Consider the following 18,611-nt stretch of genomic DNA (forward strand, 5'->3'; position numbering starts at 1 on the left):
ATATCTGTATATACACCAGCCTCTGCGAATAACCGCCAAGGTATCAATATCATAAGACCTAATAATTACTCAAGCCTTAGCAACAATTACTACTTAAAACCTCCTCTGTTATCTCCAATGTCGCCAAGATCAATTAAAGGTCACTTCCATATCCTCATTAAACTGGCCAATTAATCTCGGACTTACCTTACAAATAAGGAACAAAGAATAATCCAAATGAATGAAAATGAGGACCACACAAAATGCCCAAGTCTATCTACGCTACATACAAGTATGTCTGTGGTACATTTCAGTCTACGCTACATTAACGTACATGTATGCTACATACAAATATATGCTATAACGAGTACACCCACGTTACATACAAGTTGATGTACGCGATAGTCTATCTATGTTATATACAAACCTACGCTATATACAAGTCAATCAACGCAACATACGCCACGACGTCGAAAGAGTCGTCCATCTGACCTTTAAAGTGTAAAGCGAGACTCGTCAGTGAACAACACACGTCTCCAATGGCCCAAACGAAATCGATTAGGTACATGTGCAAGCAACCAATGCATTCGACGTTGGCGCCCCCTCTGCGTTAGTGACGGGCCAACATAGAGACGACGTGGCTTTAAACACGAAACGTTCTTGGACACACTGGCCAAATTCGAGTGCCGATAACTTGATGTGCCGTCTCCGTCGCTGTCTGAAATCGGTTACGGAGGTGCGAGAGACGCATGCCTCTATATTGACGTCATGACGTAATGCGCGGGCGTCCGCTCCTCGGACAGTTACCCACTCTCCCTGTGACTCTGAGACTGCCCAGGTAAACGGGATATTGATTTCTCATGTAGTCCATATTGCTGGCCTACATGACGTTACGAATGTCTCTGTATTATCAGAGCAATGACCTTACCCCATCCACTTTACCCAAACGTGGCATTTACGCTTAGTAATTGCTTCGAAAAGAAATGCTGTGTAACTGATCGGTACTGTTCCAATTTTCGATTTGTAATGGTTTACCCAGATGCACGCTTTCGTGAAAAATCTGCTGAAAGCATGAAGCGTCAAGCAGGGGTCACAGTCGACTGAATTTTTAGTGAAGAACATTTTCACAATGAACAGAACTAGCTCAGTGTGAAATTTAATGAATTTAGACCAAAACATAGAACATCATGGAATTAGATCAGGAAATATAACAAGTACGTATAGAATTAAAAACAATTCCGGATAGGATTTAGAATTTCCGTATAGAATGTGAAATCATAAAAACAAAATAATGAAATCATTAAATAAAAAAGATTATTTACATACAGATATTAAACGAGAAAAATAGTAGAAGCAATTATTCATCGACACGGACATGCTTAATATGAAATTATTTCTATGATTAACCAGCCAAAGAAAATATCTATTTGAACTTTGAGAATAAATAGTAAGAAACGTATACACATAAAAAAAATTGAAAATAGAAAAAGGAAATTTGACACACATGAAGTAAAGAAAGAGATTCCCTTAATTTTCCTAATATCTTTACTTTATTTGACGAAGGCTGCGTTCAGAATGACGCAGCTCAACCACCATGGAAACTCTAGTATACCTCTAAACGGTGAGAAGTTTGAGTAACTAATCAAATTACTATTGCTACTATCTTATTCAATCAAAAGTTATATTTCTTGTCTGGTATTAACGTAGAATTTATTACGCATGACACGCGTCCAATATATGTCATAATGTGCTTTACGCAACTCCGCCGTAAGCGTAAAGCCTAAAACAACTGAAATAATGCCTGGTTTAATTATCGCCTATTGAAACACAGTGGTTCCAACAAGTAGTTTCACATGCGCGGCTTTCAATTTCTTTGATTTATAAAAATAATTATTGTTCAAAACGCAGAAATAAATAGCTGCTACAACACTCTTATAATTTTGTATAGAAAGGAATTTTCTGTCAGACGTATAAATCGAGTTTTATCTGACAGACTTTGTACTGAAACTTGTAGTATAAGTAAACATAACAATTGCATGTTTTAATGTTAAGTTTTAATGGAAATAAATTCATTTACTTCATTTTTTTCAAAATGATTTTAATAAAAGGAGTGATAATATAGGTGAGTAGTTCCAGCAGGACGAAAACAGCAGTTTCGTGCGCTCTAATTTATTTCAATTGTACTGTATCAAATTAATTTTGTATTGGAAGGTGTTAACGTCTTGAGTGGCTTTTGTACACTCTTTTTAGCCCAAATATCTTAATTATCTTCAAAATGAGCGTAGAAACATTGTTTTGTCAATTTTCTGTGGGAAAGTTTAAGGTTCTTATATTTTCACTAGTTCTGGTCTGTGGGAAATTTCTCCTTATTTAAAAGCCTCGCGGTTGGATGTTTGCAATTTCTAAGTAGATATGAAACGAAATTCGACAGTGTGGGAAACGACATATTCACCACTTCTTCGTCCAATTACACTTTGTATACGTTTGACTGTTCAAAGTAAAGAGTAAATTGAAGTGATATGCTCGATGTTTATAAAGACCGACTTATATACAAATACACCTTCAAATTTGAATAACATTACTTTATTGATAACATTTGCTCATGTATTGTGGATTACGGGTTGGATTATGAAAACGAATCGTAGCTAGTGTGTGATTTGCTGATAACAATAACTGTGTCGCTAAAGCCGTTGGCATATTTCGCAAGAGACAATAGTATTGAAAAAAGTTTACGTACGGACGGGCTTGTTGGTAGTAAGATATTTACTTCGTACACTAACAAGACAGGTATACAATACATGTATTTAGTCTAATTGAGAGATCATTCAAATATGTCGAGTAAACATCATGACGTCCCCTTATATGAAACTCACGGAGCGTGTCGAAGACCTATTGATACTTGAGCATGATCAACCAGTTTACTTGTACTAGCGAACCGCTGTTATAGCTGTGGATTAGCTTTATAAACATCCGCGCATTATATGTAAAGAATGGTTTGGTACTATTTAATACGCGACGACTGAAAAAAAACCTACTTCATAAACCAACTGGATTTTGGACAATTAAGATGGATTTTAGAGTAGCGTTGGTTTTGCTGCCTGCTTTATATGGAATAACATTTGGACAACGTACTGATGATTTACATAGACTCTACACAAACTTAACAACACATTATAATAAAGATATACGTCCGTCTGTGGATCATTGGGAACCAACAATAGTGAACGCATCATTCATGTTGTTATCTATCAAAGAATATGAGGAGAAATCGGGAATGCTTGCAGTAGTTGGCATTTTTACGTTCATTTGGCAAGATATGAATTTGATGTGGGACCGTAATGCATACGGAGGCATAACTTCTATTCTTATACCGCAGAATAAGATATGGCTGCCGGAAGTGATTAACGGTAAGCCCTATGAGGAGATTGAACCATTGGGATTCGACAGGCTCAATGTGCGCGTGTATGAGTATGGTACGGTGTTGTGGATGCCTGGGGATGTTTACCAGACCACGTGCTCTGCTGACGTCACATACTTTCCTTTTGATTTACATCAGTGTGAGTATATCTTTTCTCCGTGGATGTATAGAACTGACGAAGTGTATCTTCTATCTACACATGATGAAGTTGATATCAGCTCATATACTCCTAGTGGTCTGTGGGAACTGAAACGTACAGAAGCGTATGTTGATGAAGATTCATTCGACTCTCAGCTATTTATGCTTAGAATACAGTTCCAACGTCGTCCTATATTTCATATAGTTAATATATTGGTGCCAATAAGTGTCATGGGAATTTTGAATGTTTTGGTTTTCCTACTCCCAGCGGAATCAGGTGAGCGAGTTGGATTTTCCATTACGGTTCTACTTGCAATGTCTGTGTTTCTGACAATTATATCTGATATCCTACCGAACACGAGCCAACCAAGCATTCCTAGAATGTCTTATCTCTTACTTGCTGATTTGGTAATCAGTTCCTTGATAACAATATGCACTATCCTTGTACTGCGTTTGCATCACAAAAGTGAAGACGATGATGTCCCAAGATGGCTGTGGTGTCTTTCGTGTACAAAATGTTGTTCAAGAAGAAAGAGGAAGAGACGAAGACCCGTTGATGAGTCTGACACATTTTTCAATTTATACACAGATGGATTTACCCAAAGGCCTATTCATTATGTTCCGCCGATTCAAGATAACAGAAAATTATATAACGGAGGCATGAACAGGTTTGGTCACTTTCAAGACCTTTCAAGACCAAGACCTTACAATGAGAAACGGGACCATCAATACGAATCTGAGAGTACACCGTCTCATAGCAACAGTGGGGCATATATGAAGGAGGACACCAAGAACAAACGGGATTCTCAAAACTCTTCATCTGATGGCCAACCTCATATTGTCAAATGGAAGGAGATCGCTGACTTTTTCGACATTTTCTTTTTTATTCTGTTTTTGTTGGCTAACATTGCCAAAATCACAGCTTCTTTTTTGTTATTTGTCAGCGACGCTTAAATGAATTTTCATTCGGAGGAAAAAATATTCAAAGATACTTTTCATTAAGTATGAGATAAAAATCCTCAAACACTTTTATAGATATTTTAAGTGTAGGTCTTCATATTCATTTATAACCCAAAAGCATTGTAATGTTAATGCACCCAAAGCCCGAACTAAAAATACCACAAGTGATATTCCATACACATGTATTGACATGTTTGTACAATACCTATGAATGTTTCTTTGAAGCGCATATATTTCACATATCGTTCAAACGATTGTCTCGCACATTTTTTTTTATGAAAATGGACGAGTGATGCAGAAGCCACGGAAAGTCTGTATTGGGCATGCGCAACGCTCAACTGATTAATTGTTGCGGGGGTTGTTCACTCGACCCTGACATTTCCATTTCATAAGCATTTTTCAGCATCGTCGTTTTTGCAACGCGTTTCTATTTAGATTTTAACTACACTATATGTGGATAATGCAGCAATAAATGTTCCTACATACTTTTCCATTATTGTCTTCGTTATTGAGATTTATTCATCAAAATCATACAGAATGCATTTCTTCATTATTATTAGTAGTAGTACATTACTTTCATTTCCATACGTATATTAAAATGAATAGTAAATAAGGAAATAACCGAAAGCGAGCAAACGTCAAAACAAACCTTGAAGTGGACATTACGCAAGAAATTACGGTTGCCCTTCCATCGACAAATTCTTCTTGATTGACAGATCATTTATTTGATACCTTTATTACACAACATATAACTGGGATCTGAAACTTGATTTGGCTAATATCATAACACCAAATTAACCAACAAGGGTAATGAGTATACGTTTGGAATATTTACTTACTTAATCCGTGCGGATCGACAGGGTGTAATCTGACGACTAAGATGACGTGTAGACTACATACATAATTCAGGGACCTATCCCATGCACACATGTTAATACTTATCTTCAGATTTGGAGTCTGCCGAGTTCTCAAAGCTTGAATGCAGTAAAATTACAGATACTTTCCAGTAAGCATATGTCGCAGCACTGATGCACCATGTCAAACATATTGGTTTGGTTTTTAATGTTTAGCGTCCTATAGCTATGGTCATGGAATAAATATTTGAGATTCAAAACACAAAAAGAATATGGAAGAAAAGATTCAAAATTATTTATCGGTTTATACATGGAGTTCGTTTCACAGGGAGTTACGACACGTATATATCATATTACCTCTCGTGAGATGCAACAAAGGACACTGAAATAAAATAAAAACATGTTTAAGATTTTGACATTTTTGAAACACGCACCTCAAATCAATACGCTATCTAGACTATTGTACAGATACCCATGATATACTTATTTTATTACATAAAATGACTGTCGCCTGGCAGTGTTGACATCTGAGTGCCTTAGACGATTTAAAGGGTGGGATTAAATTTCGAAACGGCATAGGTGTTCAATAGTTCGCACATGACCTAATTTCGAAGCGTAACATGTGTTCAATAAATCGCTAGTGATCATGCATTAGTCAGTTTTGCCTTTCAAAAGTACATAATATACCGTATGTGTATAGTTAAGGAAAATCAAACGCATTATGTAATAAAAAAGAATAAACCGTATGAAGATTATAGATTATGTTGAAGGAGTCAATTGCAACTGATAGTGACTTTTTTCTTTATTTTCTAAGATCGAGCGAGGGCATGTGAATGTTTATTTTGTATGACAGGAATTATGTAAAAAAAAAATTACAATAAGATAAGATAATGGTCCTTTACTTACATGTTGTATGCACATTATACACAAAATTCCTCACCATACAAATCCCTATATGGGTTTACAAAGTTTTGTAATAGCTGATGGGCATAATCACAATAGTTAGAGCCAATTCCTCACCTACCAGAATGCAAATTGGAACACTCAAAACCAAAACATTTATTCTAATACTGTCGACTAAGCACAGCCTCCAAGTCAAACTGTACAGTATATAGCAAGAATTGACTTAAGTCTGTAGCCTTCCTCCTATCTACATGTATGTCTTCAAGGTTTCTTGGCTTACATGCACATTCTCTTGGTATGAATGACCTATCTCCATTTGGTCCTCCCATCCATCACAGAATCATCATTACACTACATCAAGGCAAATTTTGTTCATATAATTAATTGGAAAGTCATCAATCATGGATTTTTCTAATCTAATAAATGTTGACAGACCTTTATGGTGCTCGAGTATTACGAAATGAAGTATCAGTTCTCATATCAGAGGACAAGTCATTTTCCCAGTGTACAATCCTTTCTGACAACACTTATCACAACCATAATATCCAGAATATTGTTTTAGTGTATTTTACAAACGCCTTTGCTGGTGCATCACATATCATATAGTTTAAAGAAACTGAAAAATATTTGTCTTTGAAAACATGATCCGCACACAAAATCCTTATCGAAATCAGATGTTGCCTCTTCTAAAAAACTTAATCTGAAGGTTTCCTCTTGTAAAAAAAAAGAAGAACTTGGGAGAAACATGAGAAGAACCTGGGGAAAACTTCTGGTGGGAAACTGCACGTGCTGTGACGTTTCTGCCGAAGAAAAGACGAATTGGTGTGATTGACACTGACAGTGACTAGATTACAGTTTGAGAAATTATCTGACGTATAAATATATCAAATTGTAGTTTGAATATGTCATCTCCTTTTTGTTATTACCAGCTGTCTTGGGTTCGTTGATAGACGTCATTTCCATTTGATCACCTGCGGGTAGGTGGCCCCTCGATCTCACCCACAAGCGAGTGATGATAAAATTGTTCTCATGACAACGACTATCGATGTATAAGGCGATTATAAGCAGTGGTTTGTAATTGTCAGTAGGGGAAAGTTTCGTACTGGAATCATCTACACTGGAGTTGAGAGTTGAGATGAATTCATTAAGCGCATTAGCCTTTTCGATATATTCGGTAATGATACACGTATCAGTATTGATTGGCGGTTTATTGGAATGCAGAGAAACTCAGAGATTTTTGCAAAGTATAGAGACACTTTTAGATGCGCCGTAAGGATTTATCGTTGTAGTTTAATTGATGGTGGTGGTGGTGGTGGTGGTGGTGATATTATGATTATGATGATAATTGCAAACCATACCTATTGGAATTGATGTGTGTTTGTGTCTGTATTTTCTATGTATTTATGTATATAAATATTACTACTATTTGGTAGCTTTTAACATGAACGAGAACATACAACACATACAATATAAGTTATATATATACAGTGGTCTGTCTGACCGCTGACACCTGATCTTAATACTATATTAGTACTGTTTCCTTACATCTAGAACTAGTACTTGACTAGGACTATCGACTCGGCCAGTACCACTCACAACGGCTGGTTACTGGTCGCCGGTCTGTGTGTGACCGCTGATCTATACGGGGAGTCAGTGACTAGCAATATGTATAATCTTACATGATCTGAAACTTACTATTTATTATCATCGGCCACCTAACCCCTGGTGTTTCCTGCTGACCATCAACACTACTTATAGTATGGTCGCTGACATGCCCGCCGACTACCTTGTAGTCGATGACTTGACCGTCGACTACCTGCTTGTAGTCGCTAACCTTTAGCTATCAGCCTCTGCCAAACACTCTTTGTTAAAATAACTAGTTGACTGATCAAGGAGAAGACTGTGGTCACATCTATCTTTCAACAACTATCTACCTTTCTTCGGTTCTCTCCGTTTCTGTCTGAACAGTTTGGATGCCGAAATCAGAGTCCTTGTCGTCTTTATTTATGGGTTTTACGTCCGCTATTACGGCCTTACGGCCTTTCAGCTGACGACCCTTGTCGTCCGTCAGAGCCTTGTCGTCTGTCAGAGCCGGATTTTATACCCTCCGATATTGACCATCTGAGTCATTCAAGTGTTTTACATTTAAGGGTAGAATTACATAATCAAGCGTGCGGGAGAATGCACGAGAATAACTGATGACCCGGATGAACATATGTAAACAATACACAACGATGCCTAATCGGTATGTGCTATATATTTTCATTACAATAATATCCAGAAATGACGATGCATTTCAGTACAATATGTAGAAGATGACACTATCTGGACCAAGTTGAACGTTTAAATAGTTTGCATTCAAATCACCAGTTACAATGATATATTCACATCCAGTGTTAAAAGCCAGTTCTATATAGACTGTGAAATATGATACCAGGGTAAGACTGGAGAATTTGTAGGTCTGTAAAAGATACCATAAAGGACAGAGTACCAGCTAAGGTCAATTCTATCCACGCGCATTCAACTGTTAGCGGCTCTAAATCGTGGCGACGCTTACAACGTAAGTTATTTTTAATGTTTATGACCAGATGTCCAGTTAATATTACTTGCTACTGAAATAGTTTTTTACAAAGACCAGGATGTTTGAGAGTTTAACTATGGTTTAACCTGTGTTTCTTTTGAAAATGGAACAGTCTGGTATTCACAAAGGCCTATAAACTCCTCCTAATAAACCAAACTAGTTTGTTCGTTTACAGCGAGAATAAGTAGAAACTTTAAAATATATATATATATATATTTAAACAGGTAACAGGAACGAAATTATACATTTCTATGGGTAACCATAAAGGTACTCCTATACTTGAGTTCTAAAAAAATACATTTTAGATTTTAACTTTTAGTGTTGCAAACTCGTCTACCTACGTTACAACAAACCACTTCAGAAGGGGTAGGTACATGTGTCAATGATTTATAATCAATACTCAGGTAAAATAATGCTAGCAGTACCTCTCAGACAAATGGATAAACCATATGTTTTATTTTTATAATGATGCAAATTCTAGAAATAGCTCTTTTTTAGATTTGCTAATATTGGGCAATGTATAGGTGAAATACACAGATAGTTTGTCCTGTTTGTCATTGGATTGTAAAAGTGCAAGGTCCATTATGGGTACAATATACATTTTCAATAGAATCTTACGTAACAACATGTTTCGGTTTCGTTAAATACCCAATGGAGTACCTCACCAGCAAAACCTGTTTCGAAGCCAGTATGTGTCTGCGGTCAAGCATGACGGTGTTACAATAGGATTCACTAAGCGCGTTGTCTCAGTAGCACTGAGCATATACGGCCAGGTGTGATTACCGTAGTCACTTAGTAGGAATCCGTGGGTTTACAGGTAAAATTAATCTGAACGGTGACTTTAAGTGAGAAGTGGGATTTACTTCTATGTTACCAGATACGATAAGTAATAAATGAATTACAAACAGAAGGAAAAAAATAAATAAAACAAGCACATCGGTCACTAAATTCCAAATGATCACAAGGTGTAGCATTAACTTGACATGTTATCACAGAACTCCGATATGGCTTTCTGTTGAATAATCCTATCCGAGCACGGTATTACGATAACGAAATATCAGTACTGGTGTACAAAAGCACGAAACAAAGGTATGCCCGGACAGGATAGGTAAGGTATTGAAGGTACGTGTACAAGTTCAAGTTCAAGTTTTATTTTATTTGAGTGTCACATGTCAATACAATACTTGATTAAAAAATGTACATAAGAACAATAAAATACATATTGACATCCAGCCATTATTGGCTTATGAGACACTAATTACAAATAAAATCTATTAAAAGCTATCAATTATGCTATCCGTTATTGTTAAATTATACAATGATTAAAATATATAGATTATCAATGTCACATACTTATTTTTTGGAGTTCAGAGACTAACACTAGTCTGTAATAGTTATGGTATTATCAGGCTACACATGAGCCTTGAATTAGTAAATAATTGTACTGCATATTAATGAGCAAATTGCTCATCTTAATAAATTAATTAAATTTCACACTGGATATATGAAAGTTACAACTGTACCATCCTATAGTGTAGAACATGGTTAGTCTCCAACCCTCATATATACAAAATACAAGATATTACTTTCAGGAGAATTAAACATACTATAACAATGCTGTTGGTATATATTTCCTGCATTTGTACGTATTAAAAATGGTAGCTGCTAATATAAGCTATCAGAAATGCTATCCATTATCATTGATATCTACAATGATTAAAATCTATCGATTATCATTTTATCAATATCACACTTATTTTGAGGTTCAGAGACTAACATTAGTCTGTAATGGTATTATCAAGCAACATACATCAGCCTTGAATTAAGTAAATACCATAATTGTACCGTATATCAACGTACAATGTACATGAAAGGGTTGGGGTCGGGGGAGAGCGTTGAAAAGGAAAGAAAGAAAGAAGCTAAACATGAATGAATAGAAGAGCGAGGAACATTTGAGGTCAATGTTCATGTATTGCATTTGAATACGGGTCAGAGTGAGGAACGGTCAAAGAAACTTAGTAGCGGAGGTACATAAGATAATATGTAGCATCATATAACAATAATTCTTAACAATAAAGAAAGCATATTTAGACATTAAATATCAACCTACTTCCCCGATACAAGACCGGAATGTTTTGGTCGCGGTAGCGTGCGCGTGACTTCTGTGTGTGAACAGCCTCGCGTGTAGTAAAGTATCCGAGTGGAGGCAGGTTAACGCGACCGATATTTTAGCATATAGACCTATATAATGATAATATGAGGTAAACATATTTACAATCCTATGGTCATTCGCAGCATTAGCGAGACAACTGATTACAGATAAAATACTTTTTAAACATACAAGATGGAATAGTCTTATGGTAGAGTGGACATTTTTGTAAATACATTACCCAGTCGAAGGATATGAGGGTACGTACATGCCTTCATTAAAACACTGATATCATGAAAAGAGAAAAATCGATTTTAATAATGTCATTGATTTTATATTTGGCTGTATTAGATGTAAAATTGCTTTGACCAGTCCATTCAAAATGGCGCCATCTTATGAAGCGTAACGTTGCAAGGACGTCAAAGAGTATGCTACTGATCCTTGCGTTGTTTTTAAATTCAATTTTACGTAAACGTGTATGTATATTCTGCCATACTCGTGATACACATGTTATACTCAATAGGTTACCATCCATACATGTTTTTAACCATTTATCCACGTTACAATATTACCTATTTTCCAATTATCGGGCCTTCGGACTATTTGGCCTTCGGAATATCGGGCCTTCGGACTATTTGGCCTTAGGACTAATGGGACTTCCGACTATAAGACATTCGGAATATAAAGCGGTCACTTTTTTCACTTTTTAGGTCCTTCTTATAACTCTATCCAGTAGGACGAAACAGCAGTTTTGTGCAGTCTAATTAATTTTAGTTCTTTGGTATAAAACTATTTTTTTATTGGAAGATGTTAATATCTTGGGTGACTTTGTACACTCCTTTTATCATAATTATATTTATTACATTGAGAATGGGCATCAAACTTTTTTTTTCATTTTCTGAGTGAAAGTTCCATGTACTTTCTAGATCGTGTTGGTGAGAAATTTCCTTTAAATTTAAAAGCCTAGCAGTTGGACGTATTCAATTACTAAGTAGATATGAAAAGGAGGTTCGACCCGGCGTGTAGGAGACGACATTTGCCACTTCTTTGTCCAATTATACTTTGTATACGAATGACTGTACAAAGTCGGGATGAAATTTAGGTCATATGCTCCATGTTTTGAAAGACCTGCTTATATACATACACTGTATACAACTACAAATTTAAATAACTTTCATTTAAAGATCAAATTTGCTCATATATTGTGGGTCACGGGTAGGATTATGAAAACGAAACATAACTAGTGTTTAATTTACTGATAACAATAACTGTGTTGCTAAAGTCGTTGACATATTTCGCAAGAGACAAAACAATTGAAACACAGTTTGCGTATGGACGGGCTTGTTGGTAGAAGGGTATTTACTCCTTTTCTTACGTCAATTATAGAATGCACAAACACAGGTAAATCTCAGGTGACAGTACAGGTAAAAAAAAAGACAGCTAAAATTAAACAACAAACAAAGTGTATAATTGCCTTCCCATTTTTTCCTGAAGCAACACCTAAGTATTGTTTTTAAAAAACGTTGGGAGTTCAGAGAACAGCCAGAGTTTTTACTTCGTACGCTAACAAGTATACAATACATTTTGTCTATTTGAGAGATCATTCAGCTGATATGTGAGTAAACATCATGACGTCTCCTTATACGCAACTCACAGAGCGTGTCGAAACCCTATTGGTACCTCTACGGGAATAATTAGTCTATATATAGCTACTTGTACTAGGGAAACGCTGTCACCTCGCATTACATGTAAAGAACGGTTTGGCCCGATCTAATACGCGACGACTGTAAAAGGCCAAATCATAAACCAGGTGAATTCTGGACAGGTAAGATGGATTTTAGAGTAGCGTTGGTTCTGCTGCATACTTTATATGGAATCACATTTGGACAACGTACTGATGATTTACATAGACTCTACACAAAGTTAACAACACATTATAATAAAGATATACGTCCGTCTGTGGATCATTGGGAACCAACAATAGTGAACGCATCATTCATGCTGTTATCTATCAAAGAATATGAGGAGAAATCGGAAATGCTTGCAGTAGTTGGCATTTTTACATTCATTTGGCAAGATATGAATTTGATGTGGGACCGTAATGCATACGGAGGCATAACTTCTATTCTTATACCGCAGAACAAGGTATGGCTGCCGGAAGTGATTAACGGTAAGCCCTATGAGGAGATTGAACCATTGGGATTCGACAGGCTCAATGTTCGCGTGTATGAGTATGGTACGGTGTTGTGGATGCCTGGGGATGTTTACCAGACCACGTGCTCTGCTGACGTCACATACTTTCCTTTTGATTTACATCAATGTGAGTATATATTCCCACCGTGGATGTATAGAACTGACGAAGTGTATTTTCTATCTACACATGATGAAATTGATGTAACCTCATATACTCCTAATGGTCTGTGGGAACTGAAAAGTACAGAAGCGTTTGTTGATGAAGATTCATTCGATTCTCAGCTATTTACACTTAGAATACAGTTCAAACGCCGTCCAATATTTCATATAATTAATATATTGGTGCCTATAAGTGTCATGGGGATTTTGAATGTTTTGGTATTCCTACTCCCAGCAGAATCAGGTGAGCGAGTTGGATTTTCCATTACGGTTCTACTTGCAATGTCTGTGTTTCTGACAATTATATCTGATATCCTACCGAACACGAGCCAACCAAGCATTCCTAGAATGTCTTATCTCTTACTTGCTGATTTGGTAATCAGTTCCTTAATAACGGTATGCACTATCCTTGTCCTGCGTTTGCATCACAAAAGTGAAGACGATGATGTCCCAAGATGGCTGTGGTGTCTTTCGTGTACAAAATGTTGTTCAAGAAGAGAGAGGAAGAAAAGAAGACCCGTTGATGAGTCTCATAACAACAGTGGGACATATCTTGGGGAGGATACCAGGAACAAACAGGATTCTCAAAACTCTTCATCTGATGGCCAACCTCATATTGTCAAATGGAAGGAGATCGCTGACTTTTTCGACATTTTCTTTTTTATTCTGTTTTTGTTGGTTAACATTGCCAAAATTCTGGTTTATTTTCTGATGTTTATCAGTTACCTTTAAAAGAGTTTTCATTCGAATGAGATTTTTTTTTAAAATATGTATGAAGCAAAAATTCTCAAACTCTTTATTTTGTTAAATAAAAATACCACAAACTGAAAAATACCACAAGTGATACTCAGATGTCAAATTTATATATGTTTTTGTACATAAATATGTAATGTAAACCAAATTGTAACATGCTTTTGCTTTCAAGCATGCATTAATTATAATATGATACATATGTATAGTAACTCTAGTTACACCTAAACAAGCACTCACCGTATTAATCTTGTAATTATTAATGTATTGTGACAGTCCGCTATTAAAAATTAGCTGTATACTAGTGAAAAATTGATATATATCAGTGGAAAATAAATACAATGTTCAACTACATGTTCAATTGGACAAATAATATTGATCAATATAAATCTATTGTATGCATATACATGTACATGTATCAATGCCAAGTGAATATGAAAATGCAATAGTGTCATAACAAAGTACTAGTACTATACAGTGATCACCATTGCCTGTTTTAACGTGGCGGCCCGCCACCCTTAGCTGGGTACCCGCCACGCTTACACAACCAAATTCACTCGATCCGCCACGCATGTAATTGTTACCTAACACCCCTATTTTATATCGATTTCAAGCAGAAAACTGACCCGTTTCTATAGCGTCCGATACTCATTACCTATGGCCCCTGTTTTTACAGGTGAACTAGGCCTAATTGACGAATTGCGATCTCGGTAAGGTACCTCACCGTTATGTTTTGATACGGTCGACTGATCTCTTGATCACACCTATATCGATGGCAATGATTAATTAATAGTAGGTGTACTGTTCTGACCATGGGAACAGATGTGATTGTATGGTTTCAGTCGATCGGGACATCAGAGAAAATGTTACCATCGTCTACATCGGAAAAACCGACGGTCCGATAAGATTTTTTTTTCACAAGAATTAATATTCAGCTGGGATAATCAAACTGATAATATCAATACCTAAGCCGATGTTTGAGAAGCATGGATACATTTTTGAAAACTTTATGGCAATGTCACCATGAAGAGAGGAGTATCAGCTCCTTTTTTGGAACACCATGTGAACGACATGCGATCGCGACAACCTGCAGCCAACAGACTGCAATCTGATATATCGCGCAAGCCACGGCTACAGAAGTGCGCATGGATTAATTGTGTATGAAGATGACCAAGGTAAGCTTACAATTAGCCTATATTTGATTTGCTAGATAATGATAATAATCTAATGAATATTTCGTGCATTGGTTTTCTTGTCACGTGCTATTTTTAGAAAGTACTATTAGAGTGATCTCCCTTCCAAAAACGATCTCGAAACGTCCAATAATATAAATAATCTCAGAATCTCTCCTAATGTATCTCTGTATTTATTATTTGATAAGTGTTATCTAGGTTTTTGATTGTCTTTAATTATTATTAAATAAAGATAAGTTAATTAGCACCTCAAGTATATACAATGTAATTAAAAAATAACGTACATTTGTAATGAATATGTACTAATTTGATTATATTTGTTAAAATAAAATTAATTTGTTTTTTTGGGGGGTTTTTTTCCCAAAGATTTATTGATGGTTTTAATTGTTTTGCTTATTACAAATTTGTAGGAATAAGAAGTTCATAATTATAATATGGTAATGACCACAATAAGATTCATTAAGCTTTTCAAAAATATTTATTTATTTATTTATTTATTACCACCAGCAGGAACAGGCTCTCTCATAGGATCTTGAACTCTCTGATGATGGTGTTTACCCAGGGAGTTCCCTACAAGAAAGCTGCTTCTTTCTAGAAGGGACTGTGCAACAGCAGAATGTTCATGTCATTTGGAGAGACAAAGTGTGTTTGGCTTCCATTGTTCATAATATAAATGAAGACTATTTTCAGGAGGAAATTATAGTGACTGTGTTGAATTGATATCTTAATTGAAATTATATTGTGGCTTGTACATTGCTTTATATATTCTTATATTATGTCCAGTAAAAGTTGCCATTGAGTTTGATTTGTAGATGCTGTATCATAGATATAATAGTTGCTATTAATATGTTCACTGATAATATTATAGTGCAATTTATGAAATTAATAATTGAAATGTTTTAACTTATAATACTTGACAATGCAATATGATCTTGATGTGAATGTTTATCATATTTATAACAGTAAAAGATGCTATTTGAGTTTGTTTTATTCAATGTTATATTAAAGAACAGTGAGTTGGAATTGAGATTAAAATGGTTTTGTGAAAATAAATTGATGATTGTTTAAATGAGGAATGTATGTTTGTAGTTTTTTAAAGTAATGGTATAAGCTGTTATTTTGTTTTAATTTACATATATATGGCATAGAGTGAGCAAATGATTAAAATGCATATTTATTTAGAACTAAATCAAACAACATAATTAAATCTCTATTCTTAATGTCATAATTGATGATGTTTCTCGAAACGTCGCACCGTGAGGCTACATGACATCCACAAAAGTACATGTTCAGAAAAAATTGTCAAAAAATTTTCCTCCACCCATCATTTTGAAATTGTGGTGATCCCTGCTATATATGTATCAGTGTAAAATACTTTATACGTGTACAAGTGAAAAATAGTATATATACATATACCAGTGTTAAACAATATATACATGTACCAGTGTAAAATAATATGTACATGTACCAGTGAAAAATAGTATATACAAAATGTACATGTATACCAGTTTAAAATGCGCATATACAAGTACGTATGTAAACATAAGAATATACATGAACCAGTGTTAAACAATATATACATGTACCAGTGTAAAATATGTAAATAGTATAGTATGTACATGTACCAGTGTAAAGTAAGTATGTACATGTACCAGTGTAAATAGTATAGTATGTACATATACCAGTGTAAAATAAGTATGTACATGTACCAGTGTAAAATAAGTATGTACATGTACTAGTATAAATAAGTATGTACATGTACTAGTGTAAAAAGTATAGTATGTACATGTACCAGTGTAAAATAAGTATGTACATGTACAAGTGTAAATAGTATAGTATGTACATGTACCAGTGTAAATAAGTATATACATTTACCAGTGTAAATAAGTATGTACATGTACTAGTGTAAAATAAGTATGTACATGTACCAGTGTAAAATAAGTATATACATGTACCAGTGTAAATAAGTATATACATGTACCAGTGTAAGTAAGTATATACATGTACCAGTGTAAATAGTATAGTATGTACATGTATCAGTGTAAATAAGTATATACATGTACCAGTGTAAATAAGTATATACATGTACCAGTGTAAAGAAGTATATACATGTACCAGTGTAAAATAAGTATGTACATGTACCAGTGTAAAATAAGTATATACATGTACCAGTGTAAATAGTATAGTATGTACATGTATCAGTGTAAATAAGTATATACATGTACCAGTGTAAATAAGTATATACATGTACCAGTGTAAATAGTATAGTATGTACATGTATCAGTGTAAATAAGTATATACATGTACCAGTGTAAATAAGTATATACATGTACCAGTGTAAAATAAGTATATACATGTACCAGTGTAAAATAAGTATGTACATGTACCAGCTGGTTGGTTTAATATTTGTGCATGGAGAAAGGGAGAAAATTGTTGTCTAGGCTGATGAATGTATTGTTTTCATGAATTTTGATATAAATGAAGAATTTATATTCATGTTCTTATTTCTAAATTAATAAGTTTGGTTATATTTGAGGTTAAATCGTGGATTAATTTGTTTTAACACCTTAATTGATAATCATCACGTAACATACTGTCCCAACAGTCTAAACTAGCCGATAACAAGTACTGTACCAGATACCTTATATTCCTTTTCTACGTGGTGCTTTCAGTGCATTGTGAAATGAAATACATACTGAGTATCAGTTTACCATAACAACAGGCTGTCATTCCGGAAAGGTGTGCTCTGTATATATATGTCGCGTGTATTTTATGTTATCGACTACTTAAATCTAGAGTGACAGGTCCGAGCCAATCAAAAGGCAGTATACTCAGAGGGCCCGAGACATTGGTAGCGATACGTTTGGATTCTTTGAATTCATTTTTGCCGTAAAACTGCAATTTTCAATACGACTAAAATGATTGTACAGAAAAGTGGAAAATTACATCATTTTTGCATTTTATGTTTCACATTTTTGTGTATCTAGAGCACTTTAAATAAAAAAAAAACGTAACAAATATAAGATCGGGACAAAAATGTAAGCACACTGCACACTGATTAAGTTTTTGTACCATAATGTTCAATGTTCGGTTTACTCTTATTTATAATTTAAATAAATGTTAATATATCAAAAAATTTGATCGGTGTATCAAGCTTTTTGCCGACGATACTTCTTTGATTTTTGGCTCTAGCATATGTCATGAAATTAAACTCGTAATGACCCACGACCTTGAAAGTATAAATGAATAGTCCAAGAAATGGTTAGTTACTTTTAATCCCAATAAAACAGACATATTGTTCATTTCAAACATCTAAAAATATAATCATAATTTC

At 35.0% G+C, this 18,611-nt stretch overlaps 2 protein-coding genes across 2 annotated transcripts; both read left to right on the forward strand.

Annotated features, from left to right (window-relative positions):
• Nucleotides 1-2,937: 2,937 nt before the first annotated feature.
• LOC117336151 (neuronal acetylcholine receptor subunit beta-2-like) lies at nucleotides 2,938-4,986 on the forward strand. The gene has a single exon (XM_033896535.1). The coding sequence runs from the start codon at nucleotides 3,047-3,049 to the stop codon at nucleotides 4,487-4,489; it is 1,443 nt and encodes a 480-aa protein (XP_033752426.1). The 5' UTR covers nucleotides 2,938-3,046; the 3' UTR covers nucleotides 4,490-4,986.
• Nucleotides 4,987-12,709: 7,723 nt separating this feature from the next.
• LOC117336152 (neuronal acetylcholine receptor subunit beta-2-like) lies at nucleotides 12,710-16,621 on the forward strand. Its single transcript, XM_033896536.1, has 2 exons — nucleotides 12,710-15,259; nucleotides 15,785-16,621. The coding sequence occupies exon 1, from the start codon at nucleotides 12,813-12,815 to the stop codon at nucleotides 14,064-14,066; it is 1,254 nt and encodes a 417-aa protein (XP_033752427.1). The 5' UTR covers nucleotides 12,710-12,812; the 3' UTR covers nucleotides 14,067-15,259; nucleotides 15,785-16,621.
• Nucleotides 16,622-18,611: the final 1,990 nt, after the last annotated feature.

This window comes from Pecten maximus, chromosome 10, assembly GCF_902652985.1.
Source record: "Pecten maximus chromosome 10, xPecMax1.1, whole genome shotgun sequence".
In the NCBI taxonomy this organism is placed as follows: Eukaryota; Metazoa; Mollusca; class Bivalvia; order Pectinida; family Pectinidae; genus Pecten; species Pecten maximus.